The sequence below is a fragment of the Alligator sinensis genome, unplaced genomic scaffold, assembly GCF_000455745.1.
Source record: "Alligator sinensis unplaced genomic scaffold, ASM45574v1 scaffold760_1, whole genome shotgun sequence".
Classification (NCBI taxonomy): domain Eukaryota; kingdom Metazoa; phylum Chordata; order Crocodylia; family Alligatoridae; genus Alligator; species Alligator sinensis.
In genome coordinates this window covers 52,752-77,534 of record NW_005841989.1, presented here as the reverse complement: position 1 = coordinate 77,534, position 24,783 = coordinate 52,752, and the positions used below count along the sequence as shown (strand labels likewise).

Genomic DNA, 24,783 nt, shown 5'->3' with positions numbered 1-24,783 from the left:
GAGTGACTAGGGGAAGAAAAGGAGCAGGCATCCTAAATGGTGCCCCAGGAGTTAACCGGTGCATCTCCAACTAAGACACTAAGAGAGGGTTAAGAAAGAGAAGTCTAGAATCTGATGTTTTACCTTGTATATTTACTGTACCTCAAGCTGCTTTCTAATGCAAGATGCAGAGAGGGTTGGGCACGCAGAGCCATTATCCACTAAGCGATAATTCACACCGAGCCTTGGAAACAACTCGCTCATGTGAGCTGGCCATCTCCTGCTCTCCCGGAGTGCCATGGGAGCCTCAACGTCCACTTACACTGCCAGTCAACACTGGCAGACAGACCTATGTTAGCACCCAGCCCAAGAACAGCAGTACAATGTGCCCAGAGTACTGAATTACAGGATTAGTGTTAGAAATCAATCTGATGTGGCTGTCACGTGACCATTTATGCTTGGGGATACAACAGTTTTGCATTGCCGGGTGAACGCACATTCAAGCACTCCGGAGAAGCCTTCTAGCCTTAGCAAAAGCCAATCATTCAGAATGGCATACATGAAACGCTCCAGATCAGAACAGCCCCAAATTCAGGTTCGCAGATAGTATAACCAGAGATTACACAAGTTCAGGGAGGACAGATTCAACGGGGGCTATTAAACAGAACAGTCAAAAACGTGTCCTGTGACATTTCTAAAACCATCAACCATAGGGTCATAGGATTGCTGATGCAAGGGAAGGTATGACGGGGTTGGATCACAGTAAACACAGCCCACTCACATACTCTCTGTCTAAAGCATCTACTGGGCTAGATGAACCACTGGTTTGACCCAGCAGAGCCAGTCTTACATTCCTAGTCTAAGAACATTTACAAGCAATATTTCGACCATGTTTTTTTACTTGATTGGACTTTTCAAGAGTTGTGTTGATAAATCTTAAAACTTGGGTTAGGCTGGTATGGAGTTCAGAAAGGATGGAGCGCCAGCCTGAACCTATCACAGGGCTAGGAGGGCAAGGAAATGAGAAGGAAGCCAGGCTGTGGGGCAGAGGAGAACAGTACACCTTCTCTTCCTTCGGATGGCTAAAAGAAGGAAAACTCTGGAGACTGTAATTAGCATCTGTGACCCAGGTTACTCCGTTGTGTGTCATTTATGTCTCTTGTGTTTCAACAAGACACTGTGTCCCAACACCAGGGTCTATAAAGGAGTCATGGACATCGCTTGCATCCCCTCTTGAAAGGATGAGATAGCAGCCAGCTTATAGGATCCATAGTGCATGTTCGCATCCCTCTCAAATTGCCCACAGCTTCCAAGTATCTCATCTTAAATTCCCATATTTACTGTAATCCAAGATGAGATTTTCTTCCCCCATCAGCAAGGGGTGGGGGGAGGGGGGAGCAGGTTTGACAGGACAGGCAATGGCTCAGTGCTGAGCTTCAGCTTTTGTCTTGGGGCTGAAGTTGGAGCTGAGCCACTGCCTGCTCCAGATTGCAATAGCTCATCTGGCAGGGGAGGGGGCATGAGGGGCAGGGCGGGGGGCAGAGCGTGCAGGAGGGGGAAATCTGGAGCCTGGTGGGAAAGCGGAGCGGGGGCCGGCACACAGGAACAGGGGCAAGGAGCAGGGGACTGGCCCCTCTCCACCCACCTGCTTTCCCCACCGCAGCAGTTAGGGGAGGGACAAACTTAAGATGGCCTTCTGCTAATTAGATTCTATACACGGACAATTATAACAAATGTATAGAATATAATTATGGGGAGGGTCACCTTAAATTTAAAGTCTTCTTGGATTTAGGTAAATATGGTAAAAGAAGAAAAGCTGTTATGACTGTGACTGGTGTAATCATTGCAGAGCTGTCCGAGCCTGCAGAGGGTCAAAGGTATGAACCGCCTTATCCATCCAAGCCAGGTGTGAGCTCAGATGCCAGGCAATGAGCCTTTGCACGTCAACACTGTTAACAGTTCCTTTTTTGTGTTAGGAAGGAGAGTGCAGCCCAGAAGAGTAAGATACGCTGCAAGTTGCTCCTCATTTGGGTGCCACTTAGCATGCGTCTACACTGGTGTAAGTGTCTCTCCTTAAGGATTGTGGAGAGAGGAATGGGGGTGCAGAAGGGCATTAAACGGGAACTGGAAGTTGGGGGACTGCTGCTTGTGGTCTTGCTGTGCTTGAGCACCGTAGGCCCAGGAGAGTGCTGCGCACACTGCAGTCAGGGACAGGCGTAGAGGTGAACAGTGGTGGGACCAACTTCATGCCAGAAGTTTAGCAGAGCTACAAGGTCAGGCTGGACTGCTGCCACAGGAGGAACCTAGGGCGGCTGCAGCATGGAAGTCAGTGAGCATGGACTTGAGATTGTCCTTGACACTTGCCCTATCAGTGTAGACACGGCCTCCGTGGAGAACATTTGGGAGACACCAGTGCTCATTTCCCACCAACCCTCACCTAGTTAAAAAGATGATGGGCCCAAACAGCCCACGGTCCTTTTAAGCCCCTTTAAAGAGCAACCTCAGTAAATTGCTGAAGCATATTTTGAGCATCCCCACAAACTACCATCGTTCTGGTGACTCATGTAGGCAGGGCTCATTGTGGGTGCAGCTTGGAAGAGAACCATTTTTTCCTCCTTCAGTTTAACTCCTGCACAAAAATGTTTCCTCCTCTTCTATATTTGCATGTAAAAAGCAGAACCAGGCTATCCCCTCAGTGGTACCATGACCACCAGCTCAAACAGATCTTTGAAGCAAAGAAAGTCCTAGCAGGTTAACTCCCCTACCTTTGTCTATTAACCCTCCCTAATTTAAACTACTCCAGTAAAAAGTACCCATTCTTGGACAGTCAGAACAAGTTTCAGATGCAGCACAAATTCTGTCTATGCATTTTAGCTTCGAGGAATGATGCTGTGTATTATCTGTTCTTTGTTTCTATGGAAAATAAGGGTGCACGGCACTTCACAGACCCACATAGGGCTATAGGACTGAAAAGCTTCCCACGCCAGAGTCAAGGCTCCTGCATTCACAATTGTCCAAAAGTGCCCACAAGATGGCCCACTTCTAACCCTAGCTGCACAGCACAGCTAGAAGCACCTGGTGAATAAAATACCCACAGTGTGCCACGTGTAAAGGGAATGCAAAAACACACCAACCTTTCCCTCTCTCCTACAAACACCAAAAAACGTGTAGGCACTTGTAGTTTAAGATCCCAGTCATTTACCCTTTAACTCACAAAAACTATGCCTACATGACAGACTTCTCTTAGCTTAGCCATGAATGAGTCGGGACCAGCAATGACGGACAGAAGGGAGGGAAAGAAGTCCTAAGATTGGAAAGGAGGCTTTTGCTACATCCTGCTGTGTTAGACTGGAAACTCCTTGGGGCAAGGGCTCATTTTCTTCTGTTGGTACTCTGTCTAGGGCAGTGTGGGGCTACTCTCCAACTGGGGCCTTGAAGCACTACACCATACAAATAAATATAACTGTAATGGTGAGAAGTGGAGTAGCAAAGTGTTATTGGCAATGCCAAGGGGGAAAAAGTCTGGCAAAAGCAATGGGGAACAGGGCAGGGGGTGAGGCTGGAGACAGGCTCTGAGGAAGGGCCCCAGAGCCCAGGTTAATGATGCAGTGAGATTAGCACTGGGTAGTGAAGAAAATAAAATCATAAAAAGCACTTTCCTTTGCATCACTGCCATCACATTCTCCTCCAGGGGATGCTGGTGCCATTCAAGAAAGGGTAAAACATCGTCTGCAAGCTCTGCTCCTTCCTTCTCCAGCAAACAATGGCCAGAACACCTGCCTGGGCTGCTTAATTGAAGTACCATGTCAGAGGGATCAAACTCCACATGTTTCCAAGGCTTCAGGTTTCTGGGCTTATTTAGCAGTATAAACAAACAGCATGGCGAGTTTTATATTCATGTCATAATTAAATCTGAGGAACGGCCTATTGTGATGATTTGCATCAGGTCAAGGAAGAAGGGGAAAAAAGAATGGGATGTAGTCATAGTGATACGTTTACTGTGCTGGATCATTAACCTAGGCAAACCATGGGCAGTGATATTACAATTAAGATGAGGCAAAGCCTCACACTATGCCCCCCCTTGACACCAATACTTCCAGTGGGTCCAGTCATGTAATAATTTCCTACCCAGGTTGCTATTTTGATCCATTCTGTAGTGGAAGTGGGACATGCTGAACTGGGCTGGTGACTCGAACACATTTGCCTGGGAGATATGGGACAGCTGCCTCATCACCTGGCCCCCCAACCCAGCTATGCATACAGGCCCTTTGCTGGCAGGGTGATCTGAGGTTGCTACTAAGCAAGGTATTTAAGAAATGTGCAGGTGGGGTTTTTTTTTTTTTTTTTTAATATTTCCCCACCAATTCACAGGAGCTTTCTCAGCCCCTGGTAACTGGACATATGAAGAGGAAAGCTGTTGGTACCCTCAAGATATAGGAAATTGTAGCAAAAATTGCCTAGAGAACACTTGAGAGCAGCTAGGCAGCTATCAGGCTATCATGATGACTGATGCCTTCCTTGGGCTCCTCCGTCTGTTGTAAGCATCTGCCTTTTGCCTAATACTTCAACAGTGAGCTCTTGGGGAATCTTTTTGTTCTGTTTGGTCCATGATGGAAGTTTCTAGGTGCTATCATAAAACAAAAGTAATAATAAAAGGGTAACAGTTTGCATTGCTGGCATTATTCTCTTCCTCAGGACAATCTCCTTCAACCACTGACCTCAGATAAAGCAGCTCATAAAGCAGCTCCAAGAGTTCATTGAACATTGCTAGATTTAATCAGTCACCTCTTTGGGAGGCTCAGAGCACCGTGTGTGGCTCCTAGCTCAGGATCAGTTCCATCCCTCTCTCCCCTCGCTGCCTCGAGGGACTGAAGTACAGGAGCTTGGGAATACAGCAGAATTAATAAAGGAAACTCCAGCCTTTTTTTTTTTTAATCACCATGGCAGCTAAAGGAATTTTTCAGCTCATTCTACAACATCTTCCAGCTGGCTTGAAATGTTTACAGCATCTCCTACAGCTTGTGTTTATTCATTGAATGAAGGGGTTAACGCCTCCCATCCTGATGAAGTGTAGATTTTACTGTTCTCATTCTGAAAAGCATGTTAATTCATCTTGAAAAACAGGCCCTTTGCACTCCTCCAATCTTGACTTTTCTCCTTTTAATCTTTCATAATGTTAGCAAACTTTTTGGGGGGGAGGGTGCATTATTGAAATCAATTATTTGTTCAGTATGAGGAATGCGACCTCCCATCGAGTTCCCCTGAAGCAGTGTCATTTTCATAATATTACAGCAATAAGGTGAACTACTACATAAACCAGGGCCTTTCTGGCTGGTTAATGGACTGTATCACACAGAAATGAAGCCTGCTCAACTGAATTCCACACATAGCAAAGGGCTGTAAAAAGTTAAATGATCACTCGAAGAGGAACAGCACATATAAAATAAACTGCTGTATATCCAATACCTAACCTTCCAAACAATGTAATAACCTTGGATGCCCTGTTAGTCCACATATTATCCAAGAGGTTTACCAAAAAAGCAGTTCAATAAAGGAATGAACTAGGAAGTTTCTAATATATAGATATATATCAATATAGATCTATCTACCTAGATACAGATATATTAGAATGCTAATTTCAATTATTTAAATGGTTATTAAATATTTAACCACGCAGATAGGTGACTACTATAAGAACCCAGTGAGAAACATCCTTTATGGAAGATGAAACACTTTAGATATTTAAGAACACTCCTATTTTTTAGTTCCTATTGCCAAGACAGCTAAAAGACATTGTTAAAAATACATACTGCAAACTGTATCTTACTCTGGGTACCTTACTTTCTTTTCACTGGAGCTGATCAAGTTTTGGTTTTTTTTGGAAACTAGAGAATAATTAAAAATGGTCACCATCTGGCATAAAGGGGCTAACCATTTTTAACCCCTTTTGCTATTTGGCTTTCTTTTCAGTAGCCTTTGCTTCTTTAAACTATCTCACAGGTGCACTTCCTAACCAAAGGCATGATTGCATAGGATATTGCTGTCAATCAATGTGAGATTTGAACTGCTTCTTATTCATAGGTCATTCCTGGCAGGATGAACATCCATGCCATTCCAGAAAGCAGCTTGCAGGAGATGTCCCAGTTCACTACCTTTTGCATACTTGAGCATAAAACTCACCAGTCTCCTCTACTGTTTAAAAGCCTCCTAAATCCATGCCTCCAATCCCCTCTCAAGTTTACAGGTAATGCAACAAGCAACCAATATGGACTTCCTTTAAGATGTAGCGTAGTTTACAAGATAGACCTCGTTAAAATTACACGCATTACTTAAGAGCAGGGATAAAGTCTGAACCAGCTTTTTAAGGTGAACTGTTTCCTGATACTGTCTACTGTTTGTATTTAAACAAGTGACCGGCTCTCAAAGAAATCTCAGAGAAGGTTATAAAATATAAGAAAACTAGTGGAGCTAATCTATTACAACAGAATCTGGATTTTAAGAAGGTTGATAGTCATTTACTTCTGACAGTTTAGCTACAGCCAAAAACAGTGTCTAGCTTTCAGAAACTTAAGACCAATAAAGAGTTCCACCAACTTAAAAAGACAGACAAGATTCCTTGTCTGCCTATGTCCTTAGACCAATACGGCTACAACCTATACCCCCACCAACTTAAGAAAGCACTTAGCCACATGCTTAGGTCCCCTAAGTGTGTGCCTTCCTGTAGAGGTGCACCAATACATCAGTCCGATATCAGATCCGTACCAATATAAAAAAAAACTGGTTGTATTGGATAGTGACCCAATGGGGTCAATAATTTGGCTGATAAATGCCTGTGCTGCATACAGCCGCATCACAGCACTCAGGCAGCGAGAAGCACAACCGGCAGCGTGGAGAGCTGCCTCCAGCTGGTCAGTCCAGTGTGGTGGAAGGAGAGGGAAGAGGTGTTGGGGGGTGGGGGGGCAGATCAACACCCCCTGCGGTGAGGGAGGGGGCATGGGCAGGAATAGGTGCTGCCCAGGTAGGGGCCAGAGCCACAGCTTGTGGGCGGGTCCTGCCACTGCTTGCACCCCAGGGGTGGGGCTCTTTTCGGTAGGGGCTGGACTTGGAGTGGGCACCAGTGGCGCTCTCAGGATGCTGCATCCATCCCAAATTTTGCTGCCACTCCACTCCCAGCATCGCTGCTGCCCAGCAAAATGCCCCACCTCCACCCACGCTCCGGGAAGAGCCATGCCCGCCCCCACCATGCCCCTTCCCTCCCCTTCCACCACACTGAACTTACCAGCTGGAGGCAGCTGTATCGGAAATTGGATCAGTATCGCCTGATATGCCTCCTTAAATATCTCCTCAGTATTGGCCCCAAAAATCTCTATTGGTGCACTCCTACTTTCCTGAAGTTTGGGCATGCTCTATACTGAAAGTTGTACCACTTTGAGTACAATAAATGGTACAAGCCCCTTAGCATGGATGCAGTTATATTAGTATAAAATGTTTTATACTGGTGTAGCTATTTATAGCTTCTTTCTAGAAAGAGGAATACTTTTGCAGTACTTGTACACCAATATATATAACTGTATCCTCATCAGGGCTTTTACCAGCAGACCAGGCCTTTGTTTTCCCTGAATTGGTCACTAAAATTCACTGCACCTAAATATTTTAAGAGAAAAAATATATATCTTCACTTCTTTAAAGTGAGGAAAAGAAATGTGAGCTGTCCCTGTGCAATGCATAAGATTTCTTTCCATGTCTTCCCTCCTTATAGCAGCACTATTTCAAAATGCAAATTAATTACCAACCCCCTGCTGTTCTCTGCATGGCTGATGCATAAAGAAGGTCTTTCATCAAGGCTATACTTCCGGCTGCTGCAGAAGCAGGTTGGAAAAGGGTAGAGACGATGTCTTCTAGGAATTTAACAGCTTGCACTTTTCCTCTCAGCTCCATACAGCTCAGAGGTCTCCATTTCATCAGAGAGACAGCATCTCTACACAAGATCTGTAATGCTCTCCCTCACTGTGCTCACCCACGCGATAAGAGCTTGGGTTCTATCAGCCTGGTGGAGGGCAGACTGGAGCAATAAAACAAGCACCCATCAGCTTTGGAAACTGGTCCCAAATGATAGGCCTGTGCGAAGCGGCAAGTATTCGATTTGGATTCGGCTGATTCAGAAGGGACAGTGATTCAATTTGGAGATTCGAAATCACTTTTCCAATTCAATTCAGCCGAATTGGATCCGAAGATTCGGTGCCACTTTGGAGATTCGGTCACAGGCTAAACAGGCAGCATGCCCCACCCCTCTCCCCAAGTCCCGTGCCCCCCTGCCCTGGCTGAGCAGCTTGTCCCAGCCCCAATCCCTCCCTCGCTGTGGGGGCACTGATCTGCCTCCTCCACACAGTCCTTCCCTCCCCACCTGCCCACCTCAACAGACTTACCAGTAGAGGCAGCTGTGTCTAGTGTGGTGAGGACTGCTGCCTGTTTAGTCTATGGCCGGATCTCCAAAGTGGCGCTGAATCTTTTCCGAATCGATTCGGAGGCTTCCGATTCAATTTGGACCTTTTAACGGATCTTCCGATTCGATTCAGATTCGGAGATTCGGCCACCAAAATGGCCGAATCTCCTCCAAATCGAATCGGCTACCGAAGCTTTGCACAGCCCTACCAAATGACTCAAAACAGTTGACCTTCAAAGGTATCAATGCTCATTTTTAGCAGCACTCCTAGGGTGGTATATGGGTCTGTGGTAGGTGAGGAGTTCTCTTGGCATCAACTGTATGGGCCAGCTGATTCTTGTTGTCATAGGACTCTGCTAGGACATGGGGATTGGTTAGTAACCCCGTTATGAATATGAGGAAACAGAGATAAGAGTTAAGTAATTTGCCTGCAATCACAGAGAAACTGTAGGAGACTTGTGTTCTCAGCTAGAGCACCTGTTTCTTACTGAGCTCTTGTCTCTCTCTTTGACTGTGTATGTCACTCATTACAGATTCCTTTACAAAATGATTGAAAGCAACAATAATACAAGCAATCTTAGATTTAAATACATCTGTTGAGTAGTGGGCTTCAGGATGCAAAATAACCAAACGATCAAACTCAATAGTAACAAGCTAGCCAGCCAGAGTAATAGCTGGCCAGGACAGCCATATAAAAAAGGGGTCTGGATGATGTTAGAACTTGCAAGACAAAAAGCTCAAATGGGCTGTAAAGTCATCCAGAGCAGCCTTCCTGAATTACTGCCCCGTAATGCAACTTTACAAGTTGCTTCTTCCGGTTTACGACGTGCTTGTGTGGAACTGCGATAAATGCTGTCTGAAATAGATTTAAGGGAAACTACAGGCGCAAGGCAGTATTTCTGTGCTATGTAAAATAGAGCTAACAGAAAGCAATAAAGGGCCAAAGGCAACAGCTGGAAGGTTTGGAATGACAAACAGATTGCACAAAAACACAATACATAAACGTGCCAATCAGCCTTCTCCACTAGCTAATGAAAAAAAAATGCACTTGAAACCCATCACGGATAAAACATGTCTTTATAGATAGAAACACAGACACATAGGCACACTTTAAAATGTTTAAGTCTTTGGAAAGATTTGACTGATGTGAGAGACATTCTGTTTGCAGATCCCAGGGAATACAGTTAGTGCCTATAAATCTAGTAGACAGCTTTTAAAACACTCTCCCTGTATATGTACATGCATTTGTATGTAATTTTAATTAGATCTGACTGAAGGAAATACACAGCAAGCTAGGTACTGTCTTCTTATACCAATTAGATGCTTACTCTGAGTAGCCGAACTTCTCTCAATGGCTCTTGGCAGAATAAGGCACTGTTAAGGATGGCAGAAGAGGGGAGAGCTCTCTGTTTTCACATTAGAGTGCACTGAACCTGGAGAACATAAGAAAGGGCCCAGCTACCAATTTCTAAGCCTGAGGTCAAAATCTTGCACATGGGAGCTCAATTTTATTAAGGTGGCAGCCACCAAACTATCAGAATGCCCCAAGGTATTTATCGATCTGTACAACAGACTTGTGAGTTAGGCCAGTACTATTATCCCCATTGTATAGATGGGTAAGTGAGATCCAGTGAAATGCTTGAGGTCACACAGGAAATCTCTGGCAGAACTGAATGCAGGTCTCTCAATCCCCAGAGAAGTGCCTTAATTGCTGGACCTCTTCGGGAATGTAGATCCTTAAAAGTAGAGACAGAATCAAGGCAAAATGCCAAATTTGAACACCCCCCCCCAAACTCCCTGATGTTCTGATTAATTTTAATCCATGTTTGAATTTCTCTGCACCTTAAACAGGTTTTTTCCAAGTCCCTAAGAGCCCATTTGAGCATCCAGACCCTGGGCATTCATTTCTAACAGGATGAAAGGCAGTAGTTCCCAGACTAGGGATCACCATTACTCATAGATAGTGAACCTGTCCTAGAGATATTCAATTCAAGCTTGGATCAGAAGAAAGTGGCCAACTTTGCAATTCAGTTCCAAATTTTCCATTCACACAATCTAACTCTGCATGCAGCAGTTAGCAAACCTATGTGTAGGCACACGAAGTTACTGGTTAAGCAAAACTGTTGATGTGGTTGCTAAGATTCAAGTCTTAACTGTTCCAAAAATAATTTGGGACCTAAACCCTGGGATTATTAGTTTCATGTGATTATTTGTACTGCATTAGTACCCAGAAACCCTGACCAGGAGTGAGGTCATGTTGCACTGGGTGCTATGCAAATATTAAAAGACAGACAGCCTCTGGGGGCAAAGATCTTGCAACGGGAATACTTAATTCTTTCAAATAGCTGCTCCTCAGGGATCTCTAGAAGGAAAAGAAATGACCAATGGAGGCCACTTTGAGTAAGAAATCCATTTGGGCCTTGGTAATGCTTCCAAATTAGACAAAGGCCCCTGAATTTCACAGACTGCCCTTATATTTCACATTACGGATACAATTAATGAAAGAAAAAGAGGAAATAAAAAAGCCCACACACATTTGTGGATTTAGGTAGTTTCCCCACTGTTAATTAATGTTCATTCCCTAGGTATAATTTTTCCCTTTGGTTTGTTGTTCTCCAATAAATGTGAGAGATGGCAATGGTAACAGGGCCAATGCACCTGTCAGCGTTGCAACATCAAGCAAGACCAAACCAAGTCTAAATACTAAAGCAAGACCTACAACTGTGGTTTTCTTCATAACTTGGCCAAGATTCAAGGGCAACCGGACAGACATTTATTATAATTAAAATCACTGATGAAGACAAGGGGCTAATCAAATGAGTGTTAGGAACCAGAGAGATGACAGAGCAGTTGTGAAGTCTTTCTTGAGCTAGACAACCTAACAGGAATGGAGCTGGTTTTCCCCCTGCCCACGCAGAGCCTCCCAACTGAAATCTCGCCTCTCATCTTTTCTTGTTCGAACCTGCTTTTCTAACCACATTCGTCCTTTATTGAAGCCTGTAACAACTTACTACTGAAAAAATTAAATAAACAATGGGCAGGTGGCAAATCACGGATGCCAGGACTCTGGTGATATTAGATACCAGAGGAACCAAAAGAGGTTGTGTTGTAACTGGAAACCCCAAGGTGGCACAAGTCCCTTGCTTTATGAATTATTTTAAAAGCAAGTAGGAATAAAACCTTTTTGTAAGCAAACGGCAATGGAGGGGGCTTAGCACCAGCAGGATTGGTGACCTTCTCCATTACTAAGGGCCTCAAAACCAACCAAAATGCCTATGTTGTACTACAAATCAAGCCTTGAGCCATAATTTAGAAATCTTACATATGTTCCTTGTTTTTCAATAAAAAGAGAAAAAAAATCAGATGCTCCAATAAACCTGCCCTCTTTTTTTATATGATGGAGAGGGCAGCATTTATTATTAGTGGCACAGCACAGACATATTCTGGAGCTATTCTACTCATTTGGAATAGGACAGTCTGAAAGGGAGCAGCAATGCATAGACAGAGGAAGTCTAGAAAGTCTACTCTGTATTTCTAAAGGAGTCTTTTCCACTGTGGTCACAAGTTAGGAACTAACACAACAATTGCACAGAGACTACAAAAAGCATCTCCTCTCTCTCAACTGCTGCCTTTCAATTCAGTCCCAGATAGCAACTACAGCTCATTTATGGTGTAGCAGTTTCCACTGTGCACATCAAGGAATTTACATGCCCACCCATGATGAATTAAAGTATACGGCCATTTAATTTTAGTGCATAACAGGTTTATCCTATGTGCCATCCTAAGGACAGAGAGAGATTATTTTATCAGGTATCTAAGAAGGCAGCAAGAATGGCTTCAGGACATGTGTTACACACAGGCGGTTCTCTCCAACGTTCCTCGATATGCAAGTAGTTCCCACAAGATACCCGTGGCACCATTTCTGACTGCCCAAAAAATACGGCTTACCTTGCTCCTTTAGAACGTGTGTTACGCTATGCGCTAATGTAAAAAACACATCCATTTGACTATTTTAATCAGCTGCCTATCAGAATACCTGCTACAACACTTTCCTTGCACTGGGTGTTACTGTCCATATTTTACAGATGGGAAAATTGAAGTACAGAGAGAGAAGAGCCTTGTCCATTGCCACACTTGGTAAGACCAAATCAGGAGGCAGACTACTAGTTTAGTTTCCAAACCACTGGACCATGCCTCTCACGGTTGCCCACCTTGTTTATAACAACCCAACACCCAGATCTTGACTCTTAATAGTTAATTAATAATATTCTTCCCATATGGGGTTAAAAGCTGAAGAATTACTTCTTAGTTTTCCTAACAAAAAGTCTGGTCTTTGCTTCCATCCTTACTTGTGCCATAAAAGGAAGAACAAAGAGATGTCCCTAGTCAAAGCTATGCTGAACATGCCTCTCTCCCAGCTGGTGATGAAACATCTATTCTGTGGGAAGCCTAGGGTGTTTTCAAATGACTCCTCACCACTGGGAGAAGTATTTAGAAGCTAAAGAAGTCAACAAGTGAGTAAAGCACTAAAAAATAAATGGAGGCAAACCTCTTAAGAGGTCTGGCATGGGAGGCACTTTCACAGAACTGATCTGTGCAATGAAAATCAATACCTCTCCAGGGGGGATTAATACAGTCACCCTTATTGGTAGAGGGAGACCTGAAAGAGAACACTGGAACTCAACGGCCTCCAAATATATGAAGATTTTCATTCTGCAGGGAAAGTTTATAGCTCAAGGCAATCGTTCAATTTGCAGCTCAAATGGAAGACCGATGAAAATGAGAGATATGAGGCACTCTGCATCTATATAAAATGTGCTGTTTAACTGTCACAAGTAGAAAGCATTAGTTTCACTGAGGATGGCACGCTGGAGTCTGCATCCAGGGAATGGTAGCACAGTCCACTGGCTGGAGCACAGGACTACACTGGAAGGCCTCGATTCTATCTCCAAATATCTTTGCTCAATCTACAGCCTTGGACAATTTGCTTTAGCTCCCTGACAGTTTCCCCATCTGTGAAGGAGAATCACCAGGATGTTGCGATGATGCTTGTTAATGTTTCTAAAGGCCACTGAGGACCTAAAGCACTTGCTAAATGCTAAGCATTTTTATTTTCAAATTTCTGACCTTGCTCCCTAGTTTAAAAGGGCAGAAACCTTTACTTAGAAAATAGGGAGGGGGCATATCTCTAACAGTCATGGGAAGGATGGTTTCATGACTAAAACACCAGACTTGGGGGAAAGGGATTTAATTTCATAATATGCCCCGATCTCCTAGCACAACTGACTTCAGAATCCAAGATCCCTGATATTCAGCGAGACTAACTTAGCTCCTAAGTGTCCAGGACTTTCAAAGTAGTCACTTTTGAAATGGGACTTGGGTGTTTTTGCGGTGCTACTCTCTCTCTCTCTTTCTGATTCAGATCATCTGCAAAGTGAACCCAGTTCACCAGCGGGGAGGGAGACCAAAGCCCTGAGGTAAGTAGGGAAGCAGGAGACCTGGAGGAAGAACAAGCAGGAAGGGGCAACAGAGGAGGCGTTCTTATACTTGCCGAGAAATCAGGGCAATCGACTAGTTACCTTGGGTGCCTGTACATGAGTGCATGGAGCCTGGGAAACAAGCAGGAAAAGCTGGAAGTCCTCACACACTCACAGATCTATGACTTGACTGGAATAACAGAGACTGGGTGGGAGCTCGCATGACTGGAGCACTGTCATGGATGGGTACAAACTGTTCAGGAAGGACAGGCAGGGGAGAAGAGGAGTTGTGCTGTATGTAAAAGAGCTGTGTGACTGCTCAGAGCTCTGGTATGAAACGGGAGACAGGGCTGTTGAAAGACCCTGGGTTAGGGTCAGAGGCGAGAGCAACAAGGGTGATGTCGTGGTCTGCTATAGACCACTAGACCAAGAGAAAGTGGTGGATGAGGCTTCCTTCAAACAGCTAGCAGAAGTTTCCCCGATCACAAGTCCTGGTTCTCATGGGGGACTTCAATCACCCAGATATCTGCTGGGAGGGCAATACAGCAATGCACAGGCAATCCAGGAAGTTTTTGGAGAGTGTTGGGGACAACTTCCTGGTGCAAGTGCTGGAGCGGCCAACTAGGGGCCATGGTCTTCTTGACCTGCTGCTCACAAACAGAGAAGAATTGGTGGGGAATGTAATAAGACAGCAACTTGGGCAGCAGCGACCACAAGATGATTGAGTTCAGGATCTTGAGGAAAGGAAAGATGGAGAGCAGCAGAGTAAGGACCCTGGACTTCAGAAAAGTAGACTTCGACTTGTTCAGGGAACTCATGGGCAGGATCTCAGCCAGGTTGAGGGGGAGAGGAGTCCAGGAGAGCTGGGTGTACTTCAAAGAAGCCTTATTGAGAGTGCAGGAACAAACCATCCCGATGCGCAGGAAGACTAGCAAGTATGGCAGAAAACCAGCTTGGTTTAGCAGGGAACTCTTCAGTAAACTAAATCACAAAAAGGAAGCCTATAAGAAGTGGAAACTTGGACAAAACTAGGGAGGAGTATAAGTAGGGCCAAGGAGCAATTGGAGTTGCAGCTAGCAAGGGATGTGAAGGGGAACAAGAAGGGTTTATACAAGTATGTCAGTAGCAAGAGGAAGATCAAGAAAAGTGTGGGTCCCTTACTGAATGGGGAAGGCAGAGGATGCAGAAAAGGCTGAAGTGCTCAATGCCTTCTTTGCCTCAGCCTTCACAGGCAAGGTCAGCTCCCAGACTACTGCACCGGGTAGCGCAGTTTGGGAAGGAGGTGGGCAGCCCTTAGTGGTGAACGAACAGGGTAGGGACTATTTAGAAAAGCTGGACATGTACAAGTCCATGGGGTTGGATGGGATGCACCCGAAGATGCTGAGGGAGTTCGCTGATGAGATTGCAGAGCCACTGGCCATCATCTTTGACAACTCATGGTGATCAGGAATGGTTACAGATGACTGGAGAAGGGCAAACATAGTGTCCATATTTAGGAAAGGGAAAAAAGAGGATCCAGGGAACTACAGACCAGTCAGCCTCACCTCAGTCCCTGGAAAATCATGGAGCAGGTCCTCAAGGAATCCTTTTCTAAGCACTTGGAGGAAAAGGCGGCGATTCGGAACAGTCAGCATGGATTCACCAAGGGCAAGTCATGCCTGACCAACCTGATTGCTTTCTATGATGAGGTGGATGCGGGGAGACCAGTGGATGTGGCGTACCTTGATTTTAGCAAGGCTTTTGATACGGTCTCCCACAACGTTCTTGCAAACAAGCTAATGAAGTACGGGCTGGATGAATGGACTGCAATGTGGATAGAAAACTGGCTGGAGCATCAGGCTCAGAGAGTAGTAATCAATGTCTCGATGTCTAGTTGGGAGCCAGTATCAAGTGATGCGCTCCAGGAGTTGGTCCTGGTGCCAGTTTTGTTCAATGTCTTCATCAACAACTTGGAAGATGGCATAGAGCACACCCTCAGCAAGTCTGCACATGACATCAAGTTGGGGGGAGTAGTAGATACGCTGGAGGGTAGGGCTAGGATTCAGAGTGACCTAGACAAATTGGAGGATTGGGCCAAAAGGAATTTCATGAGGTTCAACAAGGACAAGTGTAAAGTCCTGCACTTAGGACAGAAAAATCCCATGCACCGAGGCTGGGGGCTGACTGGCTGGACAGCAGCTCTGTAGAAAAGGACCTGGGGGTTACAGTAGACAATAAGTTGAATATGAGCCACAGTGTGCCCTTGTTGCCAAGAAGGCTAATGGCATCAGGGGCTGCATTGGTAGGTGTGTTGCCAGCAGCCCAGTATTATTCCCCTCTATTCAGCACTGGTAAGGCCACATCTGGGGTACTGTGTTCAGTTTTGGGCCCCCCACTACAGAAAGGATGTGGACAGGTTGGAGAGAGTCCAGCAAAAGGCAATGAAAATGGTTCAGGGGCTGGGGCAGATGACTTGTGAGAAGAGATTGAGGGAACTGGGCTAATTCAGTCTAGAGAAGAATGAGGGGGGATTTAATAGCAGCCTTCGAATACCTGAAGTGGGGTTCAAAAGAGGATGGAGCTGAACTGTTCTCAGCGGTGGCAGATGAAAGAACAAAGAGCAATGGTGTCAAGTTGCAGCAAGGGAAGTTTAAGTTAGATATTAGGAGGGATTTTCTCACTAGGAGGGTAGTAAAACACTGGAACAGGTTACCCAGAGAGGTGGTGGACTCTTCATCCTTAGAGGTTTTTAAGACCCTGCTAGACAAAGCCTTGGCTGGGATGATCTAGTTGGGGTCCTGCTTTGAGCACGGGGTTGGACTAGATGACCTCCGGAGGTCCCTTCCCACCCTCATTTTCTATGATTCTATGAATACTGATGCTTTCTTACTTTCATTCTTTGTCTGTCTTGTCTACACAGCCTCTGCTCAAAGAGCTTTGAGTGCTATCGCTAAGCTTTCGTCCTTAGCACAGTGCACCCTCAAGTGTCAAGATCAACAGTTCTCAACCTTTTTAAACTTGAGGCACCCCTCAATAGGCTCAAGTCACACCTTGAAAAATGCCAGCTCTTAGCTTTCACTTGATTTTTGACTACAGACAAATAATGGAGCAATTCTTTGCTTGCAAATAACTCTGAAGTACCACAGCAGGTCAGAATGGCTTTAATATTCTGAATTCCTATGTGAAATTTTTGGGTTTATCTTGTGACTCATGTTTTCACCCCTAACAGTGCTAACACCGTGTAGCATCCTTGAAGGGAGCTCAAGGTAACCCCTGGCACCCTGGTTGAGAATCCCTGTTCCAGGTGCTAGCATAATAGAGACAAAAACAAACAGGGTAATGTCTGTAAAAATCAATCCAGGGGAACAGAATCATCTCAATATTAAACACTGTTCTCTGTCACCCCTATGACTAATGTCATATTTTTATCTCTCTCAAGTTGCCTTCAACTGGGTGCATCTACACATGCAATTAATTCAAAGCAATACATGCTGGAGCAGTCTGAGCTGGAGTAAGCTACTCCTGGGCAGTGTCTACATGTATGCCTGGGACAGCAGCAATTTGAGCCAAGGCAGAGCAATTTACACCAGGGCCACTCTTGCTCTGCTTGCTCCATGCTGGCAGAGGGCACAGGGATCAGCCCTGGGCTCCAAGTGGTGGTGTCGGGCAGCCCTGTTGGGTGGTGGAGGAGTTGGTTGGGGCACAAGGGTGCTGAAAGTGCAGAGCTGTGTGGCTAGGCAGCAGGCAGGAGTCTGGCCCCCAACTATCTGGGCTGACCAGGAGCACGATCAGGTTCTACATGTGTGTTTAATCACAGTTAATGACTCCACCACAGCACTGTTAATTAGTTCACTGAGGCCTAAAACCACATTTAGATGATGACAATTTACTCTGCAGCTAATGTAGATGCGGCCACTGTGTGCATAAACCCCAGGCCCACATCCAACAATCAAGTAGCAGCAAACTGCATCTGCATCAAACTGATGAAGTGACCAGCAGCAAATTACTCATACATCTCATCACAGCCACTCTGAGTCCAGGGCCCTGTCCACTTAGCCATCCTTCCATCCTGTCAGTTCAGATTTAAACTCTCCGATAGGGACCATACTTCATCTGTGATTATAAATTCCCTTGTAGATTTGCAGCCCTACATAAACCCAATTCTTCTTATATGCCTAACTTCCACTAATAAAAACAAAGCATTCACTAGCAGATGCCAACATTCACTGTTTACCAAGGTTTAACTGTTAGTTTTTTAAGTTTTAATATTAAATATATGCATTGCTGAGATGTGCCTGTTCTTCAAACCAAGTAACCACATAATCCTGCCATGGTCTTTATTTTCCCTTGAGGCTTTTCTCCTCCTTGTCTCTCAATTACTCTTACTCATCACCTCAGATCTAAAACTAAGAACCATTTCTGCAAAAACTTATTCTTTCTTACTCGTGTAAACAGTTGCGTTGAATTCAGAGGAACGACTTATGCAAATGTAACATGGGATCAAATATTAGACTTTGTTTTAACTGAGCTGTAAAGTATCTTGCATACTTCCAGGTAGAAGAAATGTAATGATAAATATTGGACCTATGTCTGAGAAAAGCCAGTTTATAGCTATTTAGAAATATGGGACTGGAATAAATGCTTAGCAGGGGGCTTTGCCAGCGATCACTTGATGATTCTCAACATCCAGAACTCAACTCTGGCTCCATTCTGCATTTCTGGAGAGCATATAAATGGGCTGTCATCTGTTTCAAAGTTATTCTGTGTAGAAGTTTTTTTTTTGAACCATACAGAGTCTTTGGGGACTGTGAACCAACGCGTCAAAAATTATTATTGACCTATAAAAAGGATTTCTGTGAATTGAAACATGATGCAATGTTTTGTGGATGCAAAGTTGTCCATATGCAGGCTATCTTCAGTGTTATGTGCTAGTAGTTCCTCTGAAAATGCTCTCTGAGCTCCTGTATGATCTCCGAGATGAAAGGATATTATTGTGTCCATCTCCATCTAACTCACATAGGGTCTCATGTTCTCTCAATCCCCTTTAAATAGATCACCCGGCTATGCTTTATAATTGCCTCTGAAACTAAAGCATCTAACACTTCACAATAACGGATGCTTAAAATGCTGCACGTACACATGGTTTGATTTACTGGAACACAAAAATGTCTCCGCAAAACTAATTCCTCAGATTACATCACTTGGAATACAGGTCAAGGAGCTGAACTGCACTGAAAAAAAACCAACCCTGCTGTGAGAAATGGAGACCTGGCCCCTGTTAGCAACATCCAAATTGGATCTGCTTCACTCTCTGGGGAGTTAGGAAAGAGTTATTAAGTCAAGATTGAAAGCAAATGGAAACTCCTTCAATGATGAGACCTCATTAACACGGCACAGCCATGCACATGGAGGTGTGTGTGACGGGGAGGCAGGGGGTTGAAACCTGGGACTAGTCCTCAGCTGCTTCACGGTGTCTGAGATGAGCCATCAGTAGAGTCATGACTGTTTATACCAGCCCCTTGGCTCTCAGGAAAATATGATGTTGAGGATTTGCATCTCTCCTAATGAATTGGGATGATGGCAGGGCAGGACACTAAGAAGAGCTGGAATTAGCTTCAGTCTTATGTAGCTGAAGGGAACAAGAGGAGGGACAAGCACTTTCTGTTGCCTCAATGCAAGCTTATTCTGCTGGCCTGCTTTTGAACCTCTTGATTTCCCCCCCTGCAAGTTAATATTGAATAGTTTTACAGCAACTTGATGACACAAAGCAGCCATCCGAGATCCACGGCTTAGGTGGGGGACAGACTCCGTGTCTGCTTCCACACCAGCCGCGCTCTAATTGTCAGGTACTTTTCTAGCCCCAGCAAAAATGAGCCCTAAACTTCTGTGAATCTGTGAGACCTCCACTGGTTCAAATTAACAAGGCGGTGAACCTTGCCATAGTCCTGATGTCATAAATGCAATCTGATTCCAAAACTGGTAGTAACATACTTGATGTGAGCAGCAAAATTAGCTTTCAACACATGCAGTTCTGCATAAGCACATCCCCTCCCCACCAAGACGTCTGCAGAGACAGAATCTAAAGTACAACTGGAGGAAACTTAGTAGAGAAAGCCCCCCTCCCTGCACTACCTTGTTTTCCTGCCTCAAAACAAAAGCCATAAAACACAAGGGTACGGACTTTGCCAGATTATACTGGCCGCTTACCGCGATTCATGATCTTTTTTGTTAACCAAAAAACAAAGGGGGAAAAAACAGACATAAGCTGGGAGGCAAGGCCATATCCCTGATCACTCACCCAGGGCTCTGCTCTGCCTGCTGCTTTCCTCAAAGCCATCAGGAGGGAGATGCTGCTTATGGCATTAACTCCTGATCAGCTGGAAAGGACTCTATTGGGAGCTGCTTCCCTCCCTCTCTTCTTCCTGAGTGTTGTGGTACTCAGCAGTAATGGTGCAATTCCAGTTCACCAACACACTCTCTACAGTAACAGATGTTGTATATGGGAAGATAAGCAATGGATATGCATTCTCCTTGGAGCAAACACCTGTTTCCTGACTCTTATTTTAGTGGTGGATGGGGACTAAAGGGACAGCAGGCAGGAAGCTGAGATGGGTTTGAGAAAAGTAAAATTCTGAGATGAAAAGTAAAATCCAATTAATTGCTTCAGTTTTGGTATTTTGCAAAAAAAAGGCAGATGGAAAGATCTGGGTTGTACACCGTGCCGGAATCACACAAAAAATGGGCAGGGAGATAGTTATAGACTTCAAAGAAAAAAGTGACTTTACAATGCATCTGGTAACTAAGATTCAAGAATCAACATAAACACTGAGTTGTTCTTTCTTACCATCATGGCCCGAGTTGAGGAGATGCTCTCCCAGGTCACAGCCAAACACTCTCTCCTTCAGGATCCCGCGCTGTTTCAGTTTCTGCTTTGTTGGGCGAGACTTCATGAAGGTACGCAGGAAGGTGATGAGCTTGCCGTGCTTTTTTGACACTGCACAATAAAACAAAACCACCATATGTTACATCCAGCGTAACTGGGTGAGACGATGCAGCTGAGCGCAGGAGGCTGGGACAAACACCAATATTGATTATTTATGCAAGCAAATGCTCTCAATCCCAACATTAAACAAAGACTCTTCAGTATTTTGGCCAAGGCAGGTATGAAGGGCTGCAACAGAAGAACCTGATTTAAAGAGGTATTAATTTGCAATGCATCTATTGCAGGAAGTGTACAGAAATCACTGCCATTCAGTACACTGAGTGACAGGCAGCACCCGAGAGCTGCAAATTGTATGCTTCCCCTGGCAGAAAGCAAAATAATCTGCTCCCACGCCCAAGAAGACACAGTGCATGATCCCATAAAGGGTCTCAGATGCTTTGCTATTGATTTCTGTGGGTGTGGATTAGGGCTCTCAGGCAGCAACCTATGGCTTAATAATGTTTGATTGCCTTCAATAATATTTGTACAACATCTAGATGGAAAGCTTTATACAGATGAAGGGCCTGCTTTTCAGAGCACCTGCAGTGTCCCTGGACTTCATGTGTAAGTGTGGGTGCTTGGTACTCCTGAAGCCTGAGCTCTAAGCGTTATTAACTTACTCATTTCCTTTCAGCTGCTTGTCAGGTAGGTGAACTGCTATCCTTATTCAAAGGATGGAAAACTGGAACACAAGAGTTGGCACAAGAGTTTGCCCCCCCAAAAGGCCACAGAATGAATCAATGGCAAAGACAAGAATAGAACCTGTGAGTCCTGGACTCCTAACCTCCTGTTCCTAGACAAAGCCAACAAAGCTGCTTTTCTTTATTTCGCAATCAAGCTGAGAAAAGACCTTCCAAGTCCACTAAGGAATGCAATCTACAATCAGTTCAATGGAGATTTGCACAGATAACTGCCATTCTGGAGGAGACAAGAAGCAAGAGCTACAAAACAGCTTGCATGTAAATAGGAGTAACAGACCTAGCATACATTTGAATCAGAAAGCAAGACAATGTTCTTCAATATCAACTTTTCTTCCCCAGACACCCCTCTGAAAGCAATAAGGTAGCACAAAAGAATGCTCCTCCTAACAAAAGTGCCATTGTATATGTGATTTAAAAGCAATTTGGCTTCAAGAAGAGTTCTATTTTTTTTAAAAAAGAAGAAAAAACCTGAATCACCAGGTATAAAAGGACTTGTTTTGTCAAGGAGCCTTTATAGTTCCATGAAGTTGTAAAGGTCCCTGCAGCAGCATGCTGCAATACTAGCAATCAGATTAACTACCTTCCTCAAACACCAGAGAGCTGCGAAACCTATAGTTCACCTGATTTTGAACTCTTAACTATAGTAATCAGAATTTAGGAGATATGGCAACTTAAACAGAAAAAAGGCAACACAGGTACCCATGCACAAAGGCATATTTTTCTCCGAGGGCTGTTACTGCTCTGTAATATTGCACTTAAACTTCATATTTCTTGAGCTGCTTTGGAATTTGGGATTCTGCAAACAGAAGGGTGATTGCAGCAAAGCTTCTTAAGGGGAGGTGACTCTTCTTCCACTTTGTCAATTAGCTATTATGAAAAACCTTATCCCAGAAGTAAAGAACTGCCACCACTATACTTAGGAAAAAAATTATAGTAGCGTTTTATGCTTCCCTCCCCTTCCTTCCCCCCCAAAAGAGGCTCCAGGCAGCTTACAGTAAAAGTAATAAAAGTCATAAAGGAATATAAAACAAATGATAAAACAATTCTCCAAGTAATACCCCAACTCTTAGCCTCCCCTGCTAACAGCCACATCAAATAAGGGTTTATATGGCTTATTCTAACCTCTGCAATAGCAACGGACCTTCCTTCTCTTGCTGAATATTGACACACTCCCTCTGCTCATCGCAGACCAAAGCTAAAACCCTCTGCAGTCAGTGGAAGGCTTTATTTCTCAAGGGTAGGGCTGTCCGTCTCCAGGACCCTTTCCTCCCTCTAGTTGTACTCCATCGTCAGCAAAGTTGTGTCTTTTTATTATGAAGCACTAAAGTATCAACTTCATTACATTTGTCAGGTGGTTTGTTGCGGGGAGTGGGGGTTTGGATCTCCTAGCTAAAGTTACCTCTACAACTAAATGTATTTGAAAGATTAGAGAAAATTTTTTTTTCCTCTCATTGCTTTTTCCTGTTCGACTCCCCAGACTACAATGGGTCAGACTGGGTGTAGGCTAGTGACTGCAAAGCAGAGGCTGGGACCTTAGTTTTCTGTCATTGTGCTTTCCCCTCCATCCAGTAAAAACAAATCAGCAGGGATCCTAGTTTTCTTGGTTTAAAAAGAAAAATCACAAATTCTCTGATTTAAAAAACCCAAATCCGTGATTAAAATGAAACGCCACTATATATATAGGTATCAACTGAACACAATGTTTTATTGATATATTTACAATTGTAAAGCAATTTGGAAGCCTACCAGTGCCTCAATCACTATAGTAAAATTAATTCTAAGTACCTATAAATGTTGGTATTTGATTTTGGGTTGTTTAGCACAGAAAAATCAGAGCTTCCTCTGCCCCCTTTGCTCAGCAGGACATAGGTCCAGGACCTTCAATCCCAAACCACAGCCCGCCCAGCCCTGCTAGTGCCCCTCATCCCCTACCCACAGCCCTCTGGCCCTGCTGGTGCCCCTCACTCCCCCCCCTGCCCTCCTGCAGGGGTCCCCCAGCTGCCAGGGCTATAGAGCCAGGGACCCAGGTCTGCAGCCCCTTGCCACCCACAGCAGTGTCCAAGACCCAGCTGCCACCCGCAGGAGGTGGTGGCTGCTGCGGCAGAGCAGAGCCCCCCCCTCCCCCTCCCTTATGGATGGCATGGGCAAAGCAGAGCCCGTTGCGGGGGGGAAAGGCAGGTGCAGGCTGCCCAGTGCAAGCTCAGGCTTGGGTTCCCCACCCTGCTGCCCTCCCCCCGGGGCCTCCACGGGCCCGCGTGCAGGATCTGGCACGGCTGGGCAGGGAAGCTCGTTGCCGCTGCTGGGACCTCCAAACCACCCTGGCAAGGCACCCCCTGCCCATCTGGCAGCAACAAGGGACACAGCTTTGTGCCACCACCCCTGCTGCTGCCAGGTGGGCAGGGGGTGCCTTGCCAGGACACTGCAGGGCTTGTGGCAGCAAGGAGCTTCCCCAACCCACAATGCCCTGCTGTGCTGGGTCCTGCCCGCCGGGCCATGGAAACCCTGGGGGAGAGGGGCAGCAAGGCAGGCAGCCCATCCTGTACACAGATCTGCGGGGCACGTGCTCCCCCTGGGAATGCATGCAGCAGCGGGGAGTCAGCCCCCCCCGCTCCCAGAAGAACCACCTATGGCTCCGTCCTGCCCCCCACCGGGGCCGTGTGGCCATACATTGCGGCCCTGGGCCCCAAGCCCCACCCCAGCTGGGCAGCAGCCCCAGCCCCATCCCAACTCCCTCCCTCCCTATTGGGGCCTCAATCCTCTCTCCCCCCAGTAGACTTACCTGCAGGAGCTGCTTCCCAGGCTGCCTGGTAGCCATGTGCATGCACATGCACATGCCCCCCACTCCTCCCATGCCTGACTGCCCTCCTCCTGCTCTTCCATTACCTGGCCTGAGATGTTTACTACACTGTAAAGCAGCCACACAAGGAAACAAGTGCAGGGAGCTGTCTTTCCTTCTCTCTCAACAGCCTCCCAAGTCTCATTGGATGGAAACACCCATTTACCTGAGAGTGGTTTATGGCATTTGCATGTCACACTAAGAACAAGAGCAGACAGTAATAAAGTTAATGAAGGCAGTGGTAATGAGGATTATCATGTTAACCATAACCCCTGGCCAGAGTGAGATGAGGGCACAAAAGGAGGAGGAAAGAAGCAGACAGCAAGACTACTCTTCATTTTCACCATAGAGCTGCCAGCCTCAGTCCCTGCAGCGTAACACACGCC

At 45.3% G+C, this 24,783-nt stretch overlaps 1 protein-coding gene across 4 annotated transcripts in view; it reads right to left on the bottom strand.

Moving 5' to 3' along the window:
• ARHGAP32 (Rho GTPase activating protein 32) overlaps positions 1-24,783 on the bottom strand; it is a 97,899-nt gene that overhangs the window by 31,326 nt on the left and 41,790 nt on the right. For all 4 annotated transcript variants that reach the window (XM_025201277.1, XM_025201276.1, XM_025201279.1 and 1 more), the window contains exon 2: positions 20,723-20,872. In XM_025201277.1, the coding sequence (XP_025057062.1) occupies positions 20,723-20,828 (106 nt within the window). In that variant the 5' untranslated portion in view covers positions 20,829-20,872. The remainder of the gene's footprint in view (positions 1-20,722; positions 20,873-24,783) is intronic.